The sequence below is a fragment of the Scophthalmus maximus genome, chromosome 5 (genome assembly GCF_022379125.1).
Source record: "Scophthalmus maximus strain ysfricsl-2021 chromosome 5, ASM2237912v1, whole genome shotgun sequence".
Classification (NCBI taxonomy): Eukaryota; Metazoa; Chordata; class Actinopteri; order Pleuronectiformes; family Scophthalmidae; genus Scophthalmus; species Scophthalmus maximus.
The window spans coordinates 2,467,501-2,485,316 of NC_061519.1; the positions used below are offsets into that span (position 1 = coordinate 2,467,501).

Sequence of the window (17,816 nt, forward strand, 5' to 3'; positions counted from 1 at the left end):
CTGACACACACCTGTGATGTCACGGTTTCTCGCGTCAGTATGCGTGTCTCTCGTGTTGAATGACTTCATGTTCTAGTGGGATGATATTTCATTCTCCTCTTTCTCTGTCTTTCTTTACACACACACGCGCGCGCATGCACATGCACACACACACACACACGAACGCACGCACACACACAGAGAGGTGTCATGTCTCTCTCTCTGCACTTCTCCCTGCTTTCCCCCTGAATTATGTAGTTCCTATTACCTACTTTTTCTTTGTTTCCTTGAAAGCTTTTGTCGCCGTTTCCCCTCGCGCTGAGTTTAGCCACTGTGATGACTTTAGTGACGACGTGGCACTACAAGGCAGTTAAGTGAGGCAACGGAAACCTGAATAAAACGGAACCAACGCGGTGACCTGTCCTCAATTCGTCTATTTTCCTCTCCGGAATCTCTATTTCCTCACCACCAGACATGTTTTCCATTGCATCTATTTCCATCTGTTCCCAGAGCTGGCTGCAACAGGAAATGGAAATGGAAAACAAACCGCGACAAGCCACAAAATGTGTTAAAAAATTATTACACAGAATACTGATTGTTGCGGAGCCAAATGAAAACATAATTGGCTGTCTTCACCTCCCGAATCAGTGACTGTGCAGTGCCAAGTGTGAAGCGAAGCTGACGGCAGCAGCCAGAAAGCGCCCAGATGTCTCGTATGCATCGGCTGCGCTGTTTTACCACACCTAGGCTGTGTTCACACATGCTGTTTGGTTGAAGCATAAGGTGATTTCATGTTCCCGTTGCTTTGCCCTTATTATACTAACACTATGAACAAACAGATGAGGGGAAATATAAAGACACATGGACTGACGGGTAAACCGTGACAGTTTGGTCGTCCTTTGCCAAGCACCCATGGTGGCAAATTCGAAAACTAACAGCAGATCTTTTTCCTCCCAAGTGATCATTGAATTATTTTTTTGCATATGTGTGCTATTTCAATATAAATATGCATATAGTTCACACTCTTGCGGTCAATGTTAAGTTTACTGCAAGTTACTAAATACATATTTCTTATGTCCCGGTTAGTTTTCGTTCATCACACTATATTCTCATTTGTTTGCAGAGACTTTTTTTCTTAAAGTGGTGCTTATGTGTTGTAATGCAGTTTTACACACACACACACACACATATGCACGCACGCATACGCACCATTAATCTGCAGTACCCATCTCGTTTCACTTTAATCATGAATAGGAGAATCTGAGAAGATGTGGGCAGAAGTTCTGTAACCAGGAAAAGAAAAAGCGTCAGATTCACAGTATTTGTGCATTGAAGTGACTCCAAGGTTTACTTTGGTCACCGTCAATGCACACACGTACACACACACAACCATCTGAGACAAACCTCAGGGAGGTCAGCATCTGGTCGACCCGCAGGTGAGGGATGTTATGAGCCGTTTCTGTATTTGTCCTGAGCCCTTTCTTCCTTCCTCTCCACAGGATACTTTTACATGGACGTGGCGAGGTCCCGGAGCGTGAGTGCCTCTGATTTTCTGTCGTACCCCGACACACTTGCATGCACACACAACGTCTGCTGCTTGAGTATGTAGTTAAAACACCAGTGACCTGCTTTTCATTAAAACGGGGCGTGGCAACATGCTGTGGGAGAAAACATTATATCTGCAGTAAAATCTGTTCAGTCTTGTCACCATCCATCACGGTATTTCTCTCTTCCCGATCCTTTGTCGCCATCCATGGATAAAGCCAACTCTCACATGTTTCCAGGTTCAAGATCCTATGGCTCACTCTGTGCCAACCTCATAACTCCATGGAGATCGAGGTGAGTGGTACAGTAAGTCAGAAGCAGGCCAAACTTTATTTTGTGCTTCTTTCCAGATAGAAGAAATTTCAACCCGAGTTAAAAAAAAAAAAAAACATTATGCAGCAGATCAGCACACTGTTTCATGACAGGGCAACGTGATTAAGTTGACATTCTTTCTCCCTAGTATTTGCCTATATACACTCCATCAGACGAGGAGAAGGAAAACCCTGCCCTGTTTGCAAATAACGTCAGAAGGCTCATGGCCAAGTAAGTGTGTGCGTTTGCGTTACTGTATGATCAGCAACTGCCCGACATCAATTTGGGGTGCTCATCCACTGTCCCCTCGCTCCTGATAGGGCGCTGGAGCTGCCCCTCACAGACCTGTCCTTCGATGACCGTGAGATCAGCCTGTCAGAGGGCCCGCTGCGCATTCAGGACTACAGCAGCCTCCTGGAGTTTAACCAGCTGGTGTGCCGCCTGGGGTAAGTGGACGGAGACTGGATTGACTGGTCGGACTGGGTGAAGGGACGTGGGTTTCATTCGAGACTTCAGGGGACGTGTGGCCGACACTGACACCTAATGGCGGGGCGGAAGAGACACACACACAGGGAGACTAACGGCCAACCAATCGGTTCGAATCAAATGAGGAGAGGTGTGCGGTTCGAATTGTCCTTCATAGCTACTATTCCTATCTACTATTCCTTGACCTCTGTTGAAAACATCATGAGGTCAAAGAAAGGTGTAAAGGAGAACTGATTTAGTGACTTAGGAAAAGCTGACAGCGCTGCTCAGAGAATCAGACTTTAACTAAACTACGTCACCACGCGACGGCGGATGTTGTTGATGCGTCTGCCGTGGTGGAACTACAAAATTTCCGAGGATTGGACTACAAAAAATGCAGGAGCTCCATCAGCATGTTTCAGTGTGTTTTACCACTGTGTGACATCAGATGAAAATTATTCAAATCATCAAGTCATATGTAACGGTCACTTACAGGATGATGTGCGTCTCTTCTGGGTCATAGTCATACTCTTCTACTTCTCCTTCGGAGTGAATCGTTTACGTTTCGTGCATGGTGCGTCACGTTAAATATCGCTGCCGCAATGAATTGTGGGATGTCTATATCTCCTTTCCTTTCGCATAGGAAGGTCCAGTGTACCCTATGCTAAAGGAGATAGGAAAGGAAGCATTGATGATCCTTCCGAACAGCTCTAATCATGGTTGCTGATCAAATTCGTCCGGGTCACTTCAATTTGACAATTCAACCGTACCCAAAGTTTGGTGTTATATAGCACAAATGTTGTGCCAAGACTAAAAAAAACACACAAAAAACAACTGCCACATTATTAATCCTCTAAAATCAGATTTAATATGTAAGAAATGCATTAAAATATCATATCTATAAGCATATCCTGTGATTATTTGGTTAGAAGGTAACGTATGAGTGATACATACATTGATACTCCCACATGTGTTTTTCTCATTTTGAGCAGGTAAACATTGAGGAGGAATATCTCAAAAGTCCTGACCAGACAAGAGAATATGAATATGCTACTCACACCTTTTCTTTTAGATATTTACAGCACGTGCGTTAAACTTTTAGATATTGGGACTTGGTTGGAAAGTGACAAACCTTGTTTCCATAAATGCAGCACATGTGGTTTTCCACGTGACTAACCAATATGCTGCGTTTTGTTAAATTTCTGCTCCACTGTTCGGTTCCAGGCTGAGAGCAGGAGCCAGAGTCAAGGTGCTGGAGGAGCAGGCCAAGAGAGCTGGGAAGCTGCAGGGAGACCGGCTGGGTTTACAGGACTTTGGCCAGTTCCTCGACCTGCCAGTCACAGACACACTCGCACAAGTCCACAGGCTCTTTGACAAGGTAAACACTCAGGGGATTCGTTCATTCAAGCTGTTGCAGTTTTCATTTTCAAATTTAATATAGGTGAGTGTATTAACAGATGCTAAGAATGTGATTGAATGAGGGGTTCAAAACAATATTGCAACAAGGATGTGCTCCGTTTCGTCCAAGTTAAAAGGTCTGATTTGTAGCTGTATGCACCGGTTCTCACAATGTGGCAGTGACATCTTTATATGACATCAAAGTTTAGATTAACTATAGACTCGGCACTGTTACTTATCTCGTGCAAATTTGCGACAATAGATTTAATACCTCTGAACAACAAATTCATCTTCATTTTCTATATGATTGAGCAAATACATGAGCTTTATAGGCAGTAAGAGTTCAATCCTTAGTAGTGAGGAGGTAGCGGGAGGATACATATATTCATAATTGCTCAAGTATTTGGGCTGATGGTATCGTTGACCTCTCAAAACAGTTCTGGTAAAGCTCTTTCATTCGTGTGCTGTGCCTTTGTGTGACATGCTGAGGTTTTTAGTAGGGATGCACCGAAAAAAAGCAGTTTCGTTGTTCGGCCGAATAAGTTAAAACACAGAATAATTATAATAAAATAAAAGCATTTTAATTTACTGTCATAAAAATATTTTATTTTGTTCTAATTTATGTATTTTAAGTTGTATTGTGCTTTGCTGGTATAATGTCTGCTGGAAAGTAAAAAAAAATTGTCACTGTCCAACAATTTTCATTCCGGTGAATCTCTCGTTCTTAGATTATGTCTATGTTATGTACTCGTTCTCAATGCAGCGTACCGTAACAAGGACACTTTCCCTGTTTCGAAGCACCCAAAGGTCTAAACCACTAATAGTGCATTCCCATCTCAGCCACCGACACGTTTTGCGGCTCGTGGTTGAAGCCATGGGAAAAGTGTGTGAATAAGCAATGAAAAAACCCCCCGAACTTGTCCACAAGAACTGCTGCTGTTCAGTCTGTGGTCAGAGTTTTTGCACATGTGTCTCCAGTTGTGCCCACTGTCGTTTAGCAATCGATTAAAACTGTAATGTGTAGAGCTGGGCTGACGATGACTCATCAGCTCCCCCGTGTGGACAATTTGCAACATGCGACATGTAGCAGATGTAGAAAAAAACCAGTAGAGAAAAGTACATTTCTTGAGAGTCAAGTTCAATTCAGTGCTGATGATGCTTTTGTGTCTTTTTTTTTGTATATACATTTCCATACGTGATCAGATTCCTTCCTCCGCTACCTCTGCTCACTGAGATTGTTTTGTCCCCAGCGCGGAGACGGACAGATAGACGTCAGACACTTTGTCATCGCTCTGTCCACGGTTCATCGACCATCGAGGTCAATGGAGACGCTCAAACTGGCCTTCAAGGTGAGTGCCGTCACCTTTCGAATCAGGTTTGATTTTGTTTTGTTTTTCAAATCGTCGCTCTGAAGCACACGTGTCGCTTGTGCAGATGTACGAGGCCGAAGAGGACGGCGACGTCCGCGAGGACGACCTGGCCGCCATCTTGGAAACCATGCTGGGATTGAAAGAGGTGGAGCTCTCGGGTGTGTTTTTATCGCTCGACAGACCCGACACAGGGACGATCGCATACGGTAAGACCCCGGGTCGCGGCGGTGCCGCATTCCTAACGTCAGTACAAAATTGTCCGATTCATTTGCAGCAGCGTGGTTCACGTGAGACCACCGCGGAGATGATTAACAGCATCTGTCTGTGTCTCCCGATTCCTCTACGCCACCGCTCATCACATTTGGTTTTTATCTTTTGGTACTGAAGAGGATGAGCGCCGTCTGTTGTCTTTTACATCCACCATCTGTCTCTTTCTAGAAACCGTCAAAAGCTTCTCTGTGTACTCTTTCCGTCTCCATTGCCCTTTAAAGAGATTTCCACTTTCACCATAGAACAGTCCAGCAGGTTGCCGATCTGCGCATAATGTAAAGAGCAGTATCTAGATGAACGGAGGTTGTGAAACGTTTCAGTTATGGTGTGGAATCGTCACGGTAATAAAACAAATGCCTGTGAACAAAAGGACAAATAACATGTTGACGTCACTTTGCCTTCTTGAATTTCAAATAAGAGATGATTCCACTGACGGCTGTCATAATAGTCCTTTTTTCCACCCTTTCTTTCAGATGAATTTCATCATTTTATAGAGCAACATCCTCGCTTTGTCATGGACCACCTCAATTTTGAAGACCACCCAGGCAGAGGCTGCTGCGTCTGTCGCGAGCGCCGCAACGGCCACAACCACGACAAAGACGACTGAGCGACGGACTCGAGATCAGCAAACGCTCTCCTCTAACTTCTCGTGTCCGATGTAGCGGCGTTTTTTTTTCCGAACGCTGCCGCTTTGCCTCGCACCTCTGTGCCTTCATGTGCCGGCAGGGGGGAGAATAACCCAGGGGAACCATAATAAAGGTGTTTATGAAGTGTAAAGATGGATCAGTGCAACACGGACGATGGAATCCGAATCTCCACCCACATCATGTCTTTCATTTGTCCTCCGAACTTTTATTGCCTTCCTGATATTTTTTCTTTTCTAGCTCTGTGAATGTGATATTTATTTTAATTTAATTTTCTTATGTATGCAAGGTACAGATATTTAAGAAATGAGTTGATCAAAGGTGGGGTACTTTTCAAACCATGCTGTTGACTTCTTGTCGGAGGTTAAGTGCTGTTGTTGATCTCAGTCGAACGGGACGCTGTTTACACACGGCACGTCCACGGATACATGGAAACAGCATTTCAGGTATAAAATACATTTTTAAAAAAGGGAGTGAAAAACTGTACTGCAGGCACAAAATGAAGAAATTCGCCACTGAATCCAGAGGAAACCATTCCTCCTTTCCAGCAGCTCTGCCACTGCCGTAGTAATAACAGCCCGAGTGGTTCAATATTCATCAAGTGACTCAGAATCCCTTCCAGGAGTCACTCGGGAAGTTTAACTAGAAGTCAAAGTACTGCAGCCTCAGAGTTGAAGCTTTTCACACTGATGTGAACAGTAGCCACACGTCCACAGACAAATAACATGGATGACAAAGCCATGCAGGTTATATATGATACATGACACTGCAATAAATAAGTTGTGACTCGTCACATGTACCAAAAAACCTATTTGCTTAAGGCTGCATTCGAAAGAGATGAGATAGCCTGATTGGTTGTTTTTACGCAACTTCGTTATCTCTTTAGAGAAATGTTGCAAAAGCTGCGTTTAATAAAATAAAGTGCTTTCAAGCTTTGAGCTGTTGCTGTCTTTGTCCCACTAGGTGGAGCCCTGCTTTCACACATTCACCTCAAAGGGGGTTTGATTTCTTTCACTCCCTCAATCGGACTCACTGTATATGAATCAAATCAGCTGTTCTCATATTTCATAAAGCCCACATTGTTGACATCTCCTTCAAAGCTTTATTATCTCACTCCGCTGTACATTCTGCACACAGTGTCTGCGCTTAAGTTCTTCCCCCCCTCGCTCTTGATTTCCTGCGATCACATTTCTCCGGGCAGCACTTCACACCTGCCTTCACCTTCATTTATGCTCCGTCTCCTCTGAGTCCACGTGGTGGTGCTGCCTCCCCAAACTATGCACACCAGAGAGCCCATGCACCGCTGCCCACCTGACGGACAGGGAAAGCATTACCTCATCCCTTCCTTCCATTCCTTCAGGTAAAAATAGACAGACTAAGCCTGGTGAGCTTTGATGAGCCAAACCTACAGAGGAGGAGTGGAACCAGAAGGAGTGGGGGATAGAGATGGAGGAGAGACACTAAATGGATCGTTCTGCTCCAAATCCAATTCCTAATAGCTGGAGGGAGGGCGGGTGGGAGGAGGGAGAAAAACAGTCGGAGAAAGAGGAGAGGGAGAGGGAGAGTGGAGATACCACGACTAACAATTAAGACCTGCCTTCGGGGCCTGGAGAAGAAGCTTTGTTGAGGACATATAAATTGCTCATTGAGCAGTGGCTCTCTGCAGACTCTCTCAGATACTCCTGCCTCAAAGGAATCTGCCATGAAAGACAGCGGCGGTGTGCGGCAGCCGCCCCCAGCCCAACGAAGAGGAGGGCTGGAATGTGTTCACAGTATTTGGGGGATCCATCTCCAGCCGTCGTCCTGGCCAAGCAAAATCCCACCTACAGTAAACACAAACCTGGATCTAATCCCTGCGACTGTAGCCGGTGGAAGCATAACAGAATATCCTCTGGAGATCCCTCGTGGTAACTGTACTTCGCGGGGGTCAAAGGTCTAGCTCGGCTAACGGTTGTTTATTTGTGCTGGATGGGCGTCTCGATGGCCAATGCCTGGAAAATTATCCTGTTTGCTTATCTCTGGCCAGGTTGTGGATATCTGCACTGCCAGTCACAGTATCTTCAATCCAAGTTGTGAATAGTACAGAATATATATATATATATATATATATATATATATATATATATATATATATATATATATATATATACTGTATGTAAAGATGGTTAAGTAAGGCTAATTGGTTGTGAATACTTAAAGTAAGAAAAGTGGTTACCACAGACAACTAAAAGTAATGCATGAATGATAAGAAATGGACAAACAGTTGAGATTGTGAAATAAAAGTTATGTACAGACAGCTGAAAGACTTAAATATAAGAAATGGATAAACGTCAGAAATAGTTGAAATAAAAGTAATTTATCAACAGCTGACGTAATTGAATAAAAGTAATGTTTTAACAGCTGACACATTTGAATAAAAGTAATGTTTTAACAGCTGACACATTTGAATAAAAGTAATGTTTTAACAGCTGACACATTTGAATAAAAGTAATGTTTTAACAGCTGACACAATTGAATAAAAGTAATGTATTAACAAATTAAGTAATTGAATTAAAGTTATGTATCAACAGATGATACAATTGAATAAAAGTAATGTATCAACAGCTGACATAATTGAATAAAAGTAATGTATCAACAGCTGACATAATTGAATAAAGGTAATGTATCAACAGATGATATAATTGAATAAAAGTAACGTATCAACAGCTGACATTATTGAATAAAAGTAATGTATCAACATCTGACATAATTGAATAAAAGTAATGTATAAACATCAGAAGTAGTTAAATACATTTGATGGATAAACAGCTAAAATAGTTGAATAAAAGTAATTTATCAACACCTGACAGTGCAATACAGGTGATAGATAATCCATTGAAATAAATTAAAGTAATGGATAAACAGCCGAAATAAAGAATAGTAATGAGTTGCGAGACCCCCACACACACCTTCCACACCGGCGTGCTTCCTGTCCGGTCTACAGTTAACTCCAGAAGCATAACTTGGCCGAGACCATTTGCTGTCATGAATCAGTCCCTTCCACTCGCACGAGAAGCTCTGTAGTCGTTGCTACGTTGTGGCTTTGATTCCATTGTTCAATTCCTTGTTCGCCAAGCATGTAATTACACTGCCGTTCAGCTGGGTTTTAAGCTGTGACCCGATTACGCACGAAGCGTTTCGACGCTTGGTGTGAAACGTGTGTACGAAAGTGTGTACTTTTGGTGGCGTGATTGATGACACATCGGAGAAAACATGTCAGCTTCCTCTTCCGCCGACACCCGGCTGCCATTCATTGACAAAAAAATTGTGCGTCAAGTGATCACCACTGAAATTCTGTTTCTATGACGGCACACTCACAGTGTACAAGCAGCTCAGTCAGTCATCGGGAAAGAAACACGTGTCACGGCTTTTAGATGATTTGGAGTTGGTGCCGACTATAGGATGCCGCTCCACTTGATCTGTTTATGTTTCCTGCCGCCTCCTGCTTCATACCAATGGTATAATGCAGATTTAATGAAAGCAGTCATTATGTGACTGGCCGTTGCATCATCCCACTGTGTTTCTGGTTGGGTGTGAAGAGAAGTGCGACATCAGTGGGCTCGCCTGCGGAGGTTTTACACTGCGCTGCATTCTTATTTGGGCTACTGGCCTCACACCACAGCCTTCTTCTCCTCTTTTCCCCTCGTGGGTGTTTTCGTGCACGGCCTCCTCCAAAAAGCGGAGTGGTGCAGTAGGTGTTGAAGGGATGCGTGTTTCCAAACCTTCTGAGTCACTTTCCCTGTTTTCACATTCCTCACTGGTTACATCAAATGTCGGAGGAGGAAAAAAGATCTCAGGAAAAGCAATGGCAACCAAAGCAACACACAGGCAACTCTGTGTTGTTTTTGTTGCTTCTCATTAATGCCACAGCCACAATGTCTATGATTTTGATTCAGAACCCACTAACCGAGTAGCACAAGTACTGACATGCTAACACGAATGGGTTCGGGGTTTTAAACGATGGCCCATGTTTGACGGGCGGCCGGAAACCCCTTTAAACTCACAGTCGTTTAAAAAGCTGCTGTAGATGGATGTGTGCGTGCGCCCTGAGTGCCGCCTATGGATGGTCGATGGGTTGGACTCAGAATATTGCCACGCGAGAATAATTCATCCTTTATGTTTTCCTCCGCGCTGCATATACGTGGATTGGAAACATTCACTTGATCAAGGGACCCCCACCATAAAAAGACACGGCGTGCTGAATGGGGTCCATTAGCCACCGCAGGGGAGGCAACACTTGCATTCCGAGATGGAGAGATGTAAACAGAGTGAGATTGTGGCTGAAAGGTTCAAGGCAAGTACCAAGGGAATAAATCAGAACTTGGCCGTCGCCGATTGTCAGTGAGCGAGCAGGATGTCGAGTTCGCCAGGTAGAACAGCGTGTCAGCAGCCTCTCGGCGGGCGGCTGGCGTTCTCCATCGAGGACAAACAGTCTGACAAGGACAATTGGGCTGAAGACAAACGTTGTGGGGTGGAGATGGGGATCTGTGGGCCTGTGTGCAAAACGCTTTGGGAGGGTTTGTTAACGAATCATACCTGTGGTGCCCCGAGTAAATAGTACATTTGTTGCGGGACTATTTTCTGCTGCAAAATTGATACATTCAGTCAAAATTAAAATCCTGCGCTCGTGTTCAGGCGCGATGACGGACAACGTACCCAACAGTGTGACACAAGAGTGAGCCACGGTATATCAGCCTTTGGCTGTAGACACAGGCAATACTACAATAGTATGATCAGGGCCGGCGTGAAGCATAAGCGAACTAAGCGGCTGCTTAGGCACCCCCCAGCTACCAAGGGGGCCAGGGGGGGCCGTCAAACAAGCCTTCGGTCCAGTCAAGGTATCTTCAGCTGACGTTAGCTGGCTATATATCATTTTAATCTAACCATTGGCTAAGAAAATTTTACGTCTGCTAGATTCCCCTTGTAAAATATATATATATATATATATATATATATATATATATATATATATATTTTATTTTTTTTCTCTTGCTTTTATTACGTCACACACATATATGTGGATTTAAGTTACGAATTAACACTGGACCACTATTGTGAGTTGGCTACTTTTAGGATTAAAAACCACAGAAGTATAAAAGTTGACTAATATAATATAAGCAACAGAGCTTCAACCAATAAAGTTGATAATGGGTGTGTTAGATTTACAGAAGGTGGGCGAACGAGGGACGGGCACATGAAATTCTGCTTAGGGCTCTGAGTGAACTCAATTCAAAGTTGGATTTGGTCCTTTTAATGAGATGTGTTGAAAATATGTAAAATATAGAGTATTACCGGCTTTATCCCACCATGAGTCAAACAACTGGGACGTTGAATTCGTTTGCGAGTTTGAAAAATACACCGCACGTTGTTTTACAAAATCAGGGTTACCCCCATTTCAATAAAGGACAAGTGGTTTTTTTTGGTCCATTTAACACAACCTATAGCCCACTCTGCTGGCTCTTAGGAGGTGTGATGTTCAATCTGGCAGTCCTGGAAGCAGCCACCACACTGAGTGGGGCACATGATCTGGCTGACTAAAGAGATAAAAAGGTTTTTTTTTCTTTGCTCATATTTCCTGCCTTTATTGGCTTCTCTCTGCATCACGCAGTCTCATATGAAAGTCCTTTATTCCCTTTTTTTCTTTCTAAATGACACGACACCGCTGTGAATGTCCCATGTCTACACGGTGTCGAATATTGTGAGAAGCACGCGGGTTTGTGGTAAAGCTGATTAGAAAGTGGGCGCAGGGTCTAATTCATCACATCCAGTTAACGGATTCATATTCCCCTCCCGGTGGCGAAAAGGACAGGTCGTCGTCTTGCCTGCAGCGGCTGTCACTGGGACTGAGGCCTGTGTGTGTGTGCGTGTGTGTGTGTGGTTGAATATGTTAGTTTGCGAGCGTCCATCCCGCCTTCATCATCAGTCCTTTTTCACTGCAGCCATAATTACCACTGTCTGAGGGTAACCAACAGTGGCGGATCTCATTATGCCATGATATGGGTCGCGTCTGCATATACAGGCACAAATACACTGCTTATTTACATATGAATGTATCCAGTTCTGCACACACACACACACACACACACACACACACACACAAACACACACACACAACCAGGCACATACTCATCCATCCACCCACCCACACAAACACACACACACACACACACACACACAAACACAGTATTTACATATAAAAGCGTTAATGTGCGACACACACATTACACAGTACACACACACACTGTCGCTTATTCATACATGCACCTCACACATACATGTATGGGCTACTCATAAATTTAGACACTTCCGTCAGAAGGCCTTCGCCAGCCGACAGGGATATGAACCCAATATAGCAACCCAGAGATAAGCCGGTGACTCTGCAAGCAGAACTAATATTATTTGCACGGTGTCGACGTTTATCTGGCGCCGCCTGCAAAGTGATGGTTCGGTGTCACTTTTGTTTAATAATGATGTGCCAATAGTAATATGCCTGCTGGCTGGAAACCTATTACAGTTCAAAAGATTATCCAAATACAATCTAATTTGGAATATTGCATTTTGAGAGCCTGTGACTGGAGGAGGTGGGACGGTAATGCGATATTTTCTTTCCCTTTTTAAAAAATTTCCAATTAACATTTTTAATGCTCAACAAACCAATGGTGACTGCAAATACGCCGAGGTGTTTGACTGTGCCAAATCTCCTGATGGGTTTCAGACAAAGGAGGGGGGTGGGGGGGGGGGGGGGATAACTTGCACAATTCAAACTTTTGATTAGGTGAGTGCCGTGTTTGGCCCCTCGTGTCAGTTGACTTTAAATTGACATTGTAGGGGGGAAAGATAATCTTTAAATATACCGTGGGAGAGGAAACTGCTATACTCCTTATAAAGAAAAAAAGAATCTTATTTACATTCATCAGTCTTATCAGGGATGACAGACATGCCTTCTGTTGTTGCAATAAGTGGGCTGATCTTACATACTACCCACTTTAATATCACAGACATTAAATTAGTATTAGGCAAATATCAAGATACACTATTATGAATAGTTTTTTTTACCCATTGCAATTTCTCTTAAGACAAAATAATAATCCACAATATACTTACCCCTTCATTAAGATCTGTCTTTGCACACCTGCAGCCTTGAAGGCAGCTTCCTTTTATCACCTTCTGCTCATAAATACTTAACAAAGGTAGATAAACACAGTAGATGAAGTCGGGACACTTTTGCTAGGTATTAAAATTAAAGTTATTAAAAATCGGAATTAAAATCCCCCTCAGATCACTTGACGTTCTTATATATCATCAATATCTCGCGTTTCATGTAATTCTGGAGTTATTTGGTGATAAAGTGTTTTAATCTACTTCTTTTCTTTCTTTCTCTAATGCACCTCGCCTGTTTCACTTCTCCCTCAGTCACAATTTCCTGCTTTTGCACGGAGGATTTTTTGGACAACCGGCGGGGGGAGCGGTGAGTTGTCGCTTCAATCACAGCGTCCGTACATGGGCACATCGATATTACAACTCGAGAGAAATACAAGATTCCACCTGACTTCTGGGAGGTTTGAGGACTGGCTCACCGGATGTAAAGGACGGAGATTGGGCTCCCGACAGATTCTGTTGCCAAACTCCTCCCCTTCCAGTTGCTGGCTTTCCCATATTGTGCTCCCCATCGAACTCGGAAACAACGCGAAATGGCGAAATTCGAGGAGGAATCACTCTGGCAGCGGCATGCGCGTTTGACATGGATTTCACCGATAAACTTATCGCTCGACTTCACAAGAGCACCTATGATATTTATTGAACAGCGTTCTACAAGAACTACATATATACGTTAAAACGTCTGTCGTTTTGACAGATCCCCTGAGCTCCTCCAGGGCTAAAGTGTATGCTTGTTGTGAGAAACGAACAAACGATGTTCTATGCACATGTTTACACACATGCACATGGCGTTTTCTTTTTGGAATAAAGGCTGAACTGAAAAGGAAAAGTTTTTAAAGTCAACTTGGACACAGTGTCTGAGCGGGTCTGATTTCCACAGGCAAACGGTGATTCGCTCTCCTGGTGCGTTGACACTGAGAGCTCGACTCTGCAGACTTCGGAAGTGCTCCAGGCACACGGAGGAGTGTTTTCCACCTCGTGACCCGAGAAACCTGCCGGGAAGGTGTAGGCTCCACTGCGATGTGTCCGAGCCACGGGCCGCTTTATGGACCAAGAACAGAATTCTTGACAAAAATGAATAAGGGTAATACAACACTAGAGTCTGTAGGCTGTACTTCAAAAACTAACAAAGCCTGAAGCCTGCGTTCTCTGGAATGATCAGCAGAGGGCGACTCCACCGGTTAGAAAAAGAAGTCAGTTGTTATGAGAAACTTACTGCTTCTTACGGAAGAGTATTAGGCCCATATTAGGGGATGAGGGGGAAGATTTTTTGTATTTATTTAACATTTCGACAATGAAGTCCAAATGTCGAGAATAAAGTCGAAATTTCGAGCTTGAAGTGGAAATAGCCCTAAACGGCCGTGTTGTGGTCCGAGTCCAGCTAGCTGTCACACATCCATGCTTACTAACGTTAGCAAAGCTACGCTAGCTTCGCTAACGGCACGCCTCTCAAAATTCATTGAGGGTTGTTTGCAATTGCATGTTATCGTGTCAGGACACACGTCGACTTTCACGTTGCAAACACCCATTGTCACCGCGTCGTCTCTTCCAGATTCAGCCTGCCAATAATAATATCGCAACTTCACAACTTGGTTAGCAGCAAGCGTTAGCTTAGCAAACTGGCTAACAAGACATCCTGTTGTTTGGTGCTGCTGAAAAGTGCTTCCGGGTCACAAAGTAGTATTTCAACTTTATTCTCGACATTTTCACTTTATTCTCGATATAATATTTCAACTTTATTCTCGACATTTCGACTTTATTCTCCAAAGGTTCCTTTTTCTTGTAATCTTCCCCCTCATTTTTTTTCTTTTATGACTGGCCCTAATACTCTTCCGTAACTCCTCACTTGATTTGTAACGTAAGCAAACTTTTTCTTGTGGAGTTTTGGTCTCAATCAGTAGTTTCAACTCTTCTTCAATACAGCACGATGTTCATTTAGTAAATCATGATCTCGTTTAGAGTAAAATAGACGATGAAGCCCTGTATACTTTTAGCTGAGCAACTGCCACCTGACTATTTTCATGCCAGAGATGGATGCGGTTGCAACATACAAATATTTTATTGACATCCCTGTTGACAACGCCAAGTCAGACCTTGATCACATGTGCAACACTTAGTACCATGATTTATCCCCTCTCATTTTTCAACACCTTCAATTTGCACGACTCAATACTTCATTTACTCTATGGAAAAGTTCAATGAGAGTAATTTCATTGTCGTTATCTTTTCATTTTCCTTTAAAACGAGATTTTCTCTCACGCACCTGTGAGTCTGAGTGGAAGATACATCTATACAGCTATATGAATATAGCATATGTTTGATGTGGAAGTTTTGCTCCTCTAACATAAAAGGTTGATCTGCCGTGGGCTGTAGAGAACTTCCTCTTGAATGTGTGTGATGCTACAGAGCAAAACTGAACGGACTTTTAAATTAAAACGGCACTTGAGAGAAATTTGAACTGACACCCTTTCTCCATGTTTCTGTTAACAGACACACACACACACACACACACACACACAGACACACAGTACGCTGGCCCGCGGTTGAGAATGTTAATGTTGATGGACTGTGCGATACATTGTGCTGCTCAGATGAGAATTTGGCCATTGCAAATGCTCAGATTGAGCTGTGGTTGCGGAGGGAAATGACATCTCTTCATGTTGAGATGCGTGAAACATCTGTGTGGTCGACCATAACCAATTCCAGAATATTCTGCGGCGTGCATGCCTAGTTTCTTATGGAAGAAAATGTTAATTTCAGCATGAAGTCGCGTAATGGCAAAGGCAAGTGATGGTGTGAGTCTCTCGGCCTCTCTGCTCCTTCTCTAGCACGAGTCATACCTCAGTCCAACTTTTATGCCCCTCACGTTGATCGTATATGTCTGTTGAATGCTTTCAAAGAATAAAATCATACATCTTCATTAAATTCAGTGACATTTCAAAGGGTTTAAGACCATTTACTGGACCCACCAATGTGGATAATATTTCCTTGGCTGCCCCGCAAATGAATCCAAGCTGTGTGCAAAACTCTGAAGGAAGCACATTACATCCCCGTCCCTCCCGAGAGGGACGCTGAACACACACGAGCAGAAACAGATCACTGAGATATTGGAGACACTGAGATGCACATGGCAACAGATGCCACCGTTAAGTATGGCAATAAGAAACTAGGAGAGAAGGAGGAGGGGGAGGAGGAGGAGGAGGAGGAGGGTGGTTGATGGAGTGAGAATTCAGTAGAGGGGGTGGCGGCAGTGAGACGCAGGTAGGAGCAGAATCAGCAGCAGCGGCATGAGTGACTGTCAGATGGTAAACATTACCTCACTAACTCGTGAGGATGTGATTGGTGGACGTGCAGGCTCCGTCTGAGTGTTGCAGCCACAGCGACTTTGTGTCTGATTCCCGTAAGTAGTCACTGACATGGAAACAGAGCACAAAAGAGAGCGTGGGACGTGGCGATTGGTCGATAATTCAAATGGGTCCGAGCGAATGTCATCATTGGATCTGAGCTGTGTTTCTGTGTATGACATCACACATATTTTTGGGTCCTGTACGATTCATTTTTCTTGGGCATGTCTAGGATAATAAAAAATGGCCATTACTTGAGTTGTTTCATGGTCCTTGTTGTCCTGCCAATGGGGCCATCTCCTAAAATGACATTTCTCCATTTTTTGTGAATGATTTATCGCCATGCCAGCGACTATGTAGCTCTGGAGATGGCTGCTAGTCAACATGGCGTCACATCATCTGCACCGTCATCTTTTGAAAAAAGGATATATGCATCGTCAATCTTAAGTTTAAGCCAATGCAGCTGCTATTCACACAGCGTTTGCTTTTCTTCCTTTACTCAGTATGTTTTAGCTCCGTGACTATTATGGGCCTATATTCTGAAATGAAATGGTCACAGCTATCATTTTCTTCACTTTCTGTGTTCATGGTTTCCACCGTGTAACAATCGAGAGGCAACCCACAATGACGTCACCCGCTGGTTTGTGAGCTACTCGGGTTTTGCATTTTATACCAGTGCCATGTTGTTGTTGTTTTTTTTTTGCAGCCGGTCGTAGAAGTGGGGGTGGGTCTGACCACCTACACATGCAACCATGCAACCGATTGGACGGACCAGCTGTATGTTCCGGTGCTTTATCATCTATTTTACACTGAATGAGACCACGATTTACAAAATGAACATCATGAACAGAAACAGACTTATTTATGCAATCAGTGGAGTCGCCCTCTGCTGGTGATTCCAGGGAATACAGGCTTCCGACACTTCCGCTGCCCTGACCTGGTGCCTTACGTCCATTATGAAACACAGTCTATGGTCACAATGTTTCTGCAGTCTTACTATTTTTCTTTTCTGTACAGCCAGGTCTCTAAAGCTGTCCTGCTCAAATAATTGTTAAATTAAAAATAATAAAAACATGCAACAGATTTTTTCCCCCCCACAGATGTCTGGCTATAGACCCAACACACAAGCTGAGACACATTGCAGCTTTCTATCTGCTCTCCTCCCCAGATGAGATGTTACAGTATCGTATCAGTGCAGCAGACTCTCAGAGATACAGCACACACACACACACACACACACACACACACACACACACACCAAACACACACACTGGGTCTGCCAATCAGCCGAG

General features: G+C 43.7%; 1 protein-coding gene across 2 annotated transcripts in view; it reads left to right on the forward strand.

The window, feature by feature from the left end:
- The window catches only part of lpcat1 (lysophosphatidylcholine acyltransferase 1), a 20,477-nt gene extending 13,558 nt beyond the window's left edge, over positions 1-6,919 (forward strand). For both annotated transcript variants that reach the window (XM_035635463.2, XM_035635462.2), the window contains 8 exons: positions 1,479-1,513; positions 1,764-1,818; positions 1,985-2,067; positions 2,157-2,282; positions 3,526-3,679; positions 4,950-5,048; positions 5,134-5,275; positions 5,813-6,919. In XM_035635463.2, coding sequence (XP_035491356.2) covers positions 1,479-1,513; positions 1,764-1,818; positions 1,985-2,067; positions 2,157-2,282; positions 3,526-3,679; positions 4,950-5,048; positions 5,134-5,275; positions 5,813-5,946 — 828 coding nt within the window. In that variant the 3' untranslated portion in view covers positions 5,947-6,919. The remainder of the gene's footprint in view (positions 1-1,478; positions 1,514-1,763; positions 1,819-1,984; positions 2,068-2,156; positions 2,283-3,525; positions 3,680-4,949; positions 5,049-5,133; positions 5,276-5,812) is intronic.
- The last annotated feature ends 10,897 nt before the right edge of the window (positions 6,920-17,816 follow it).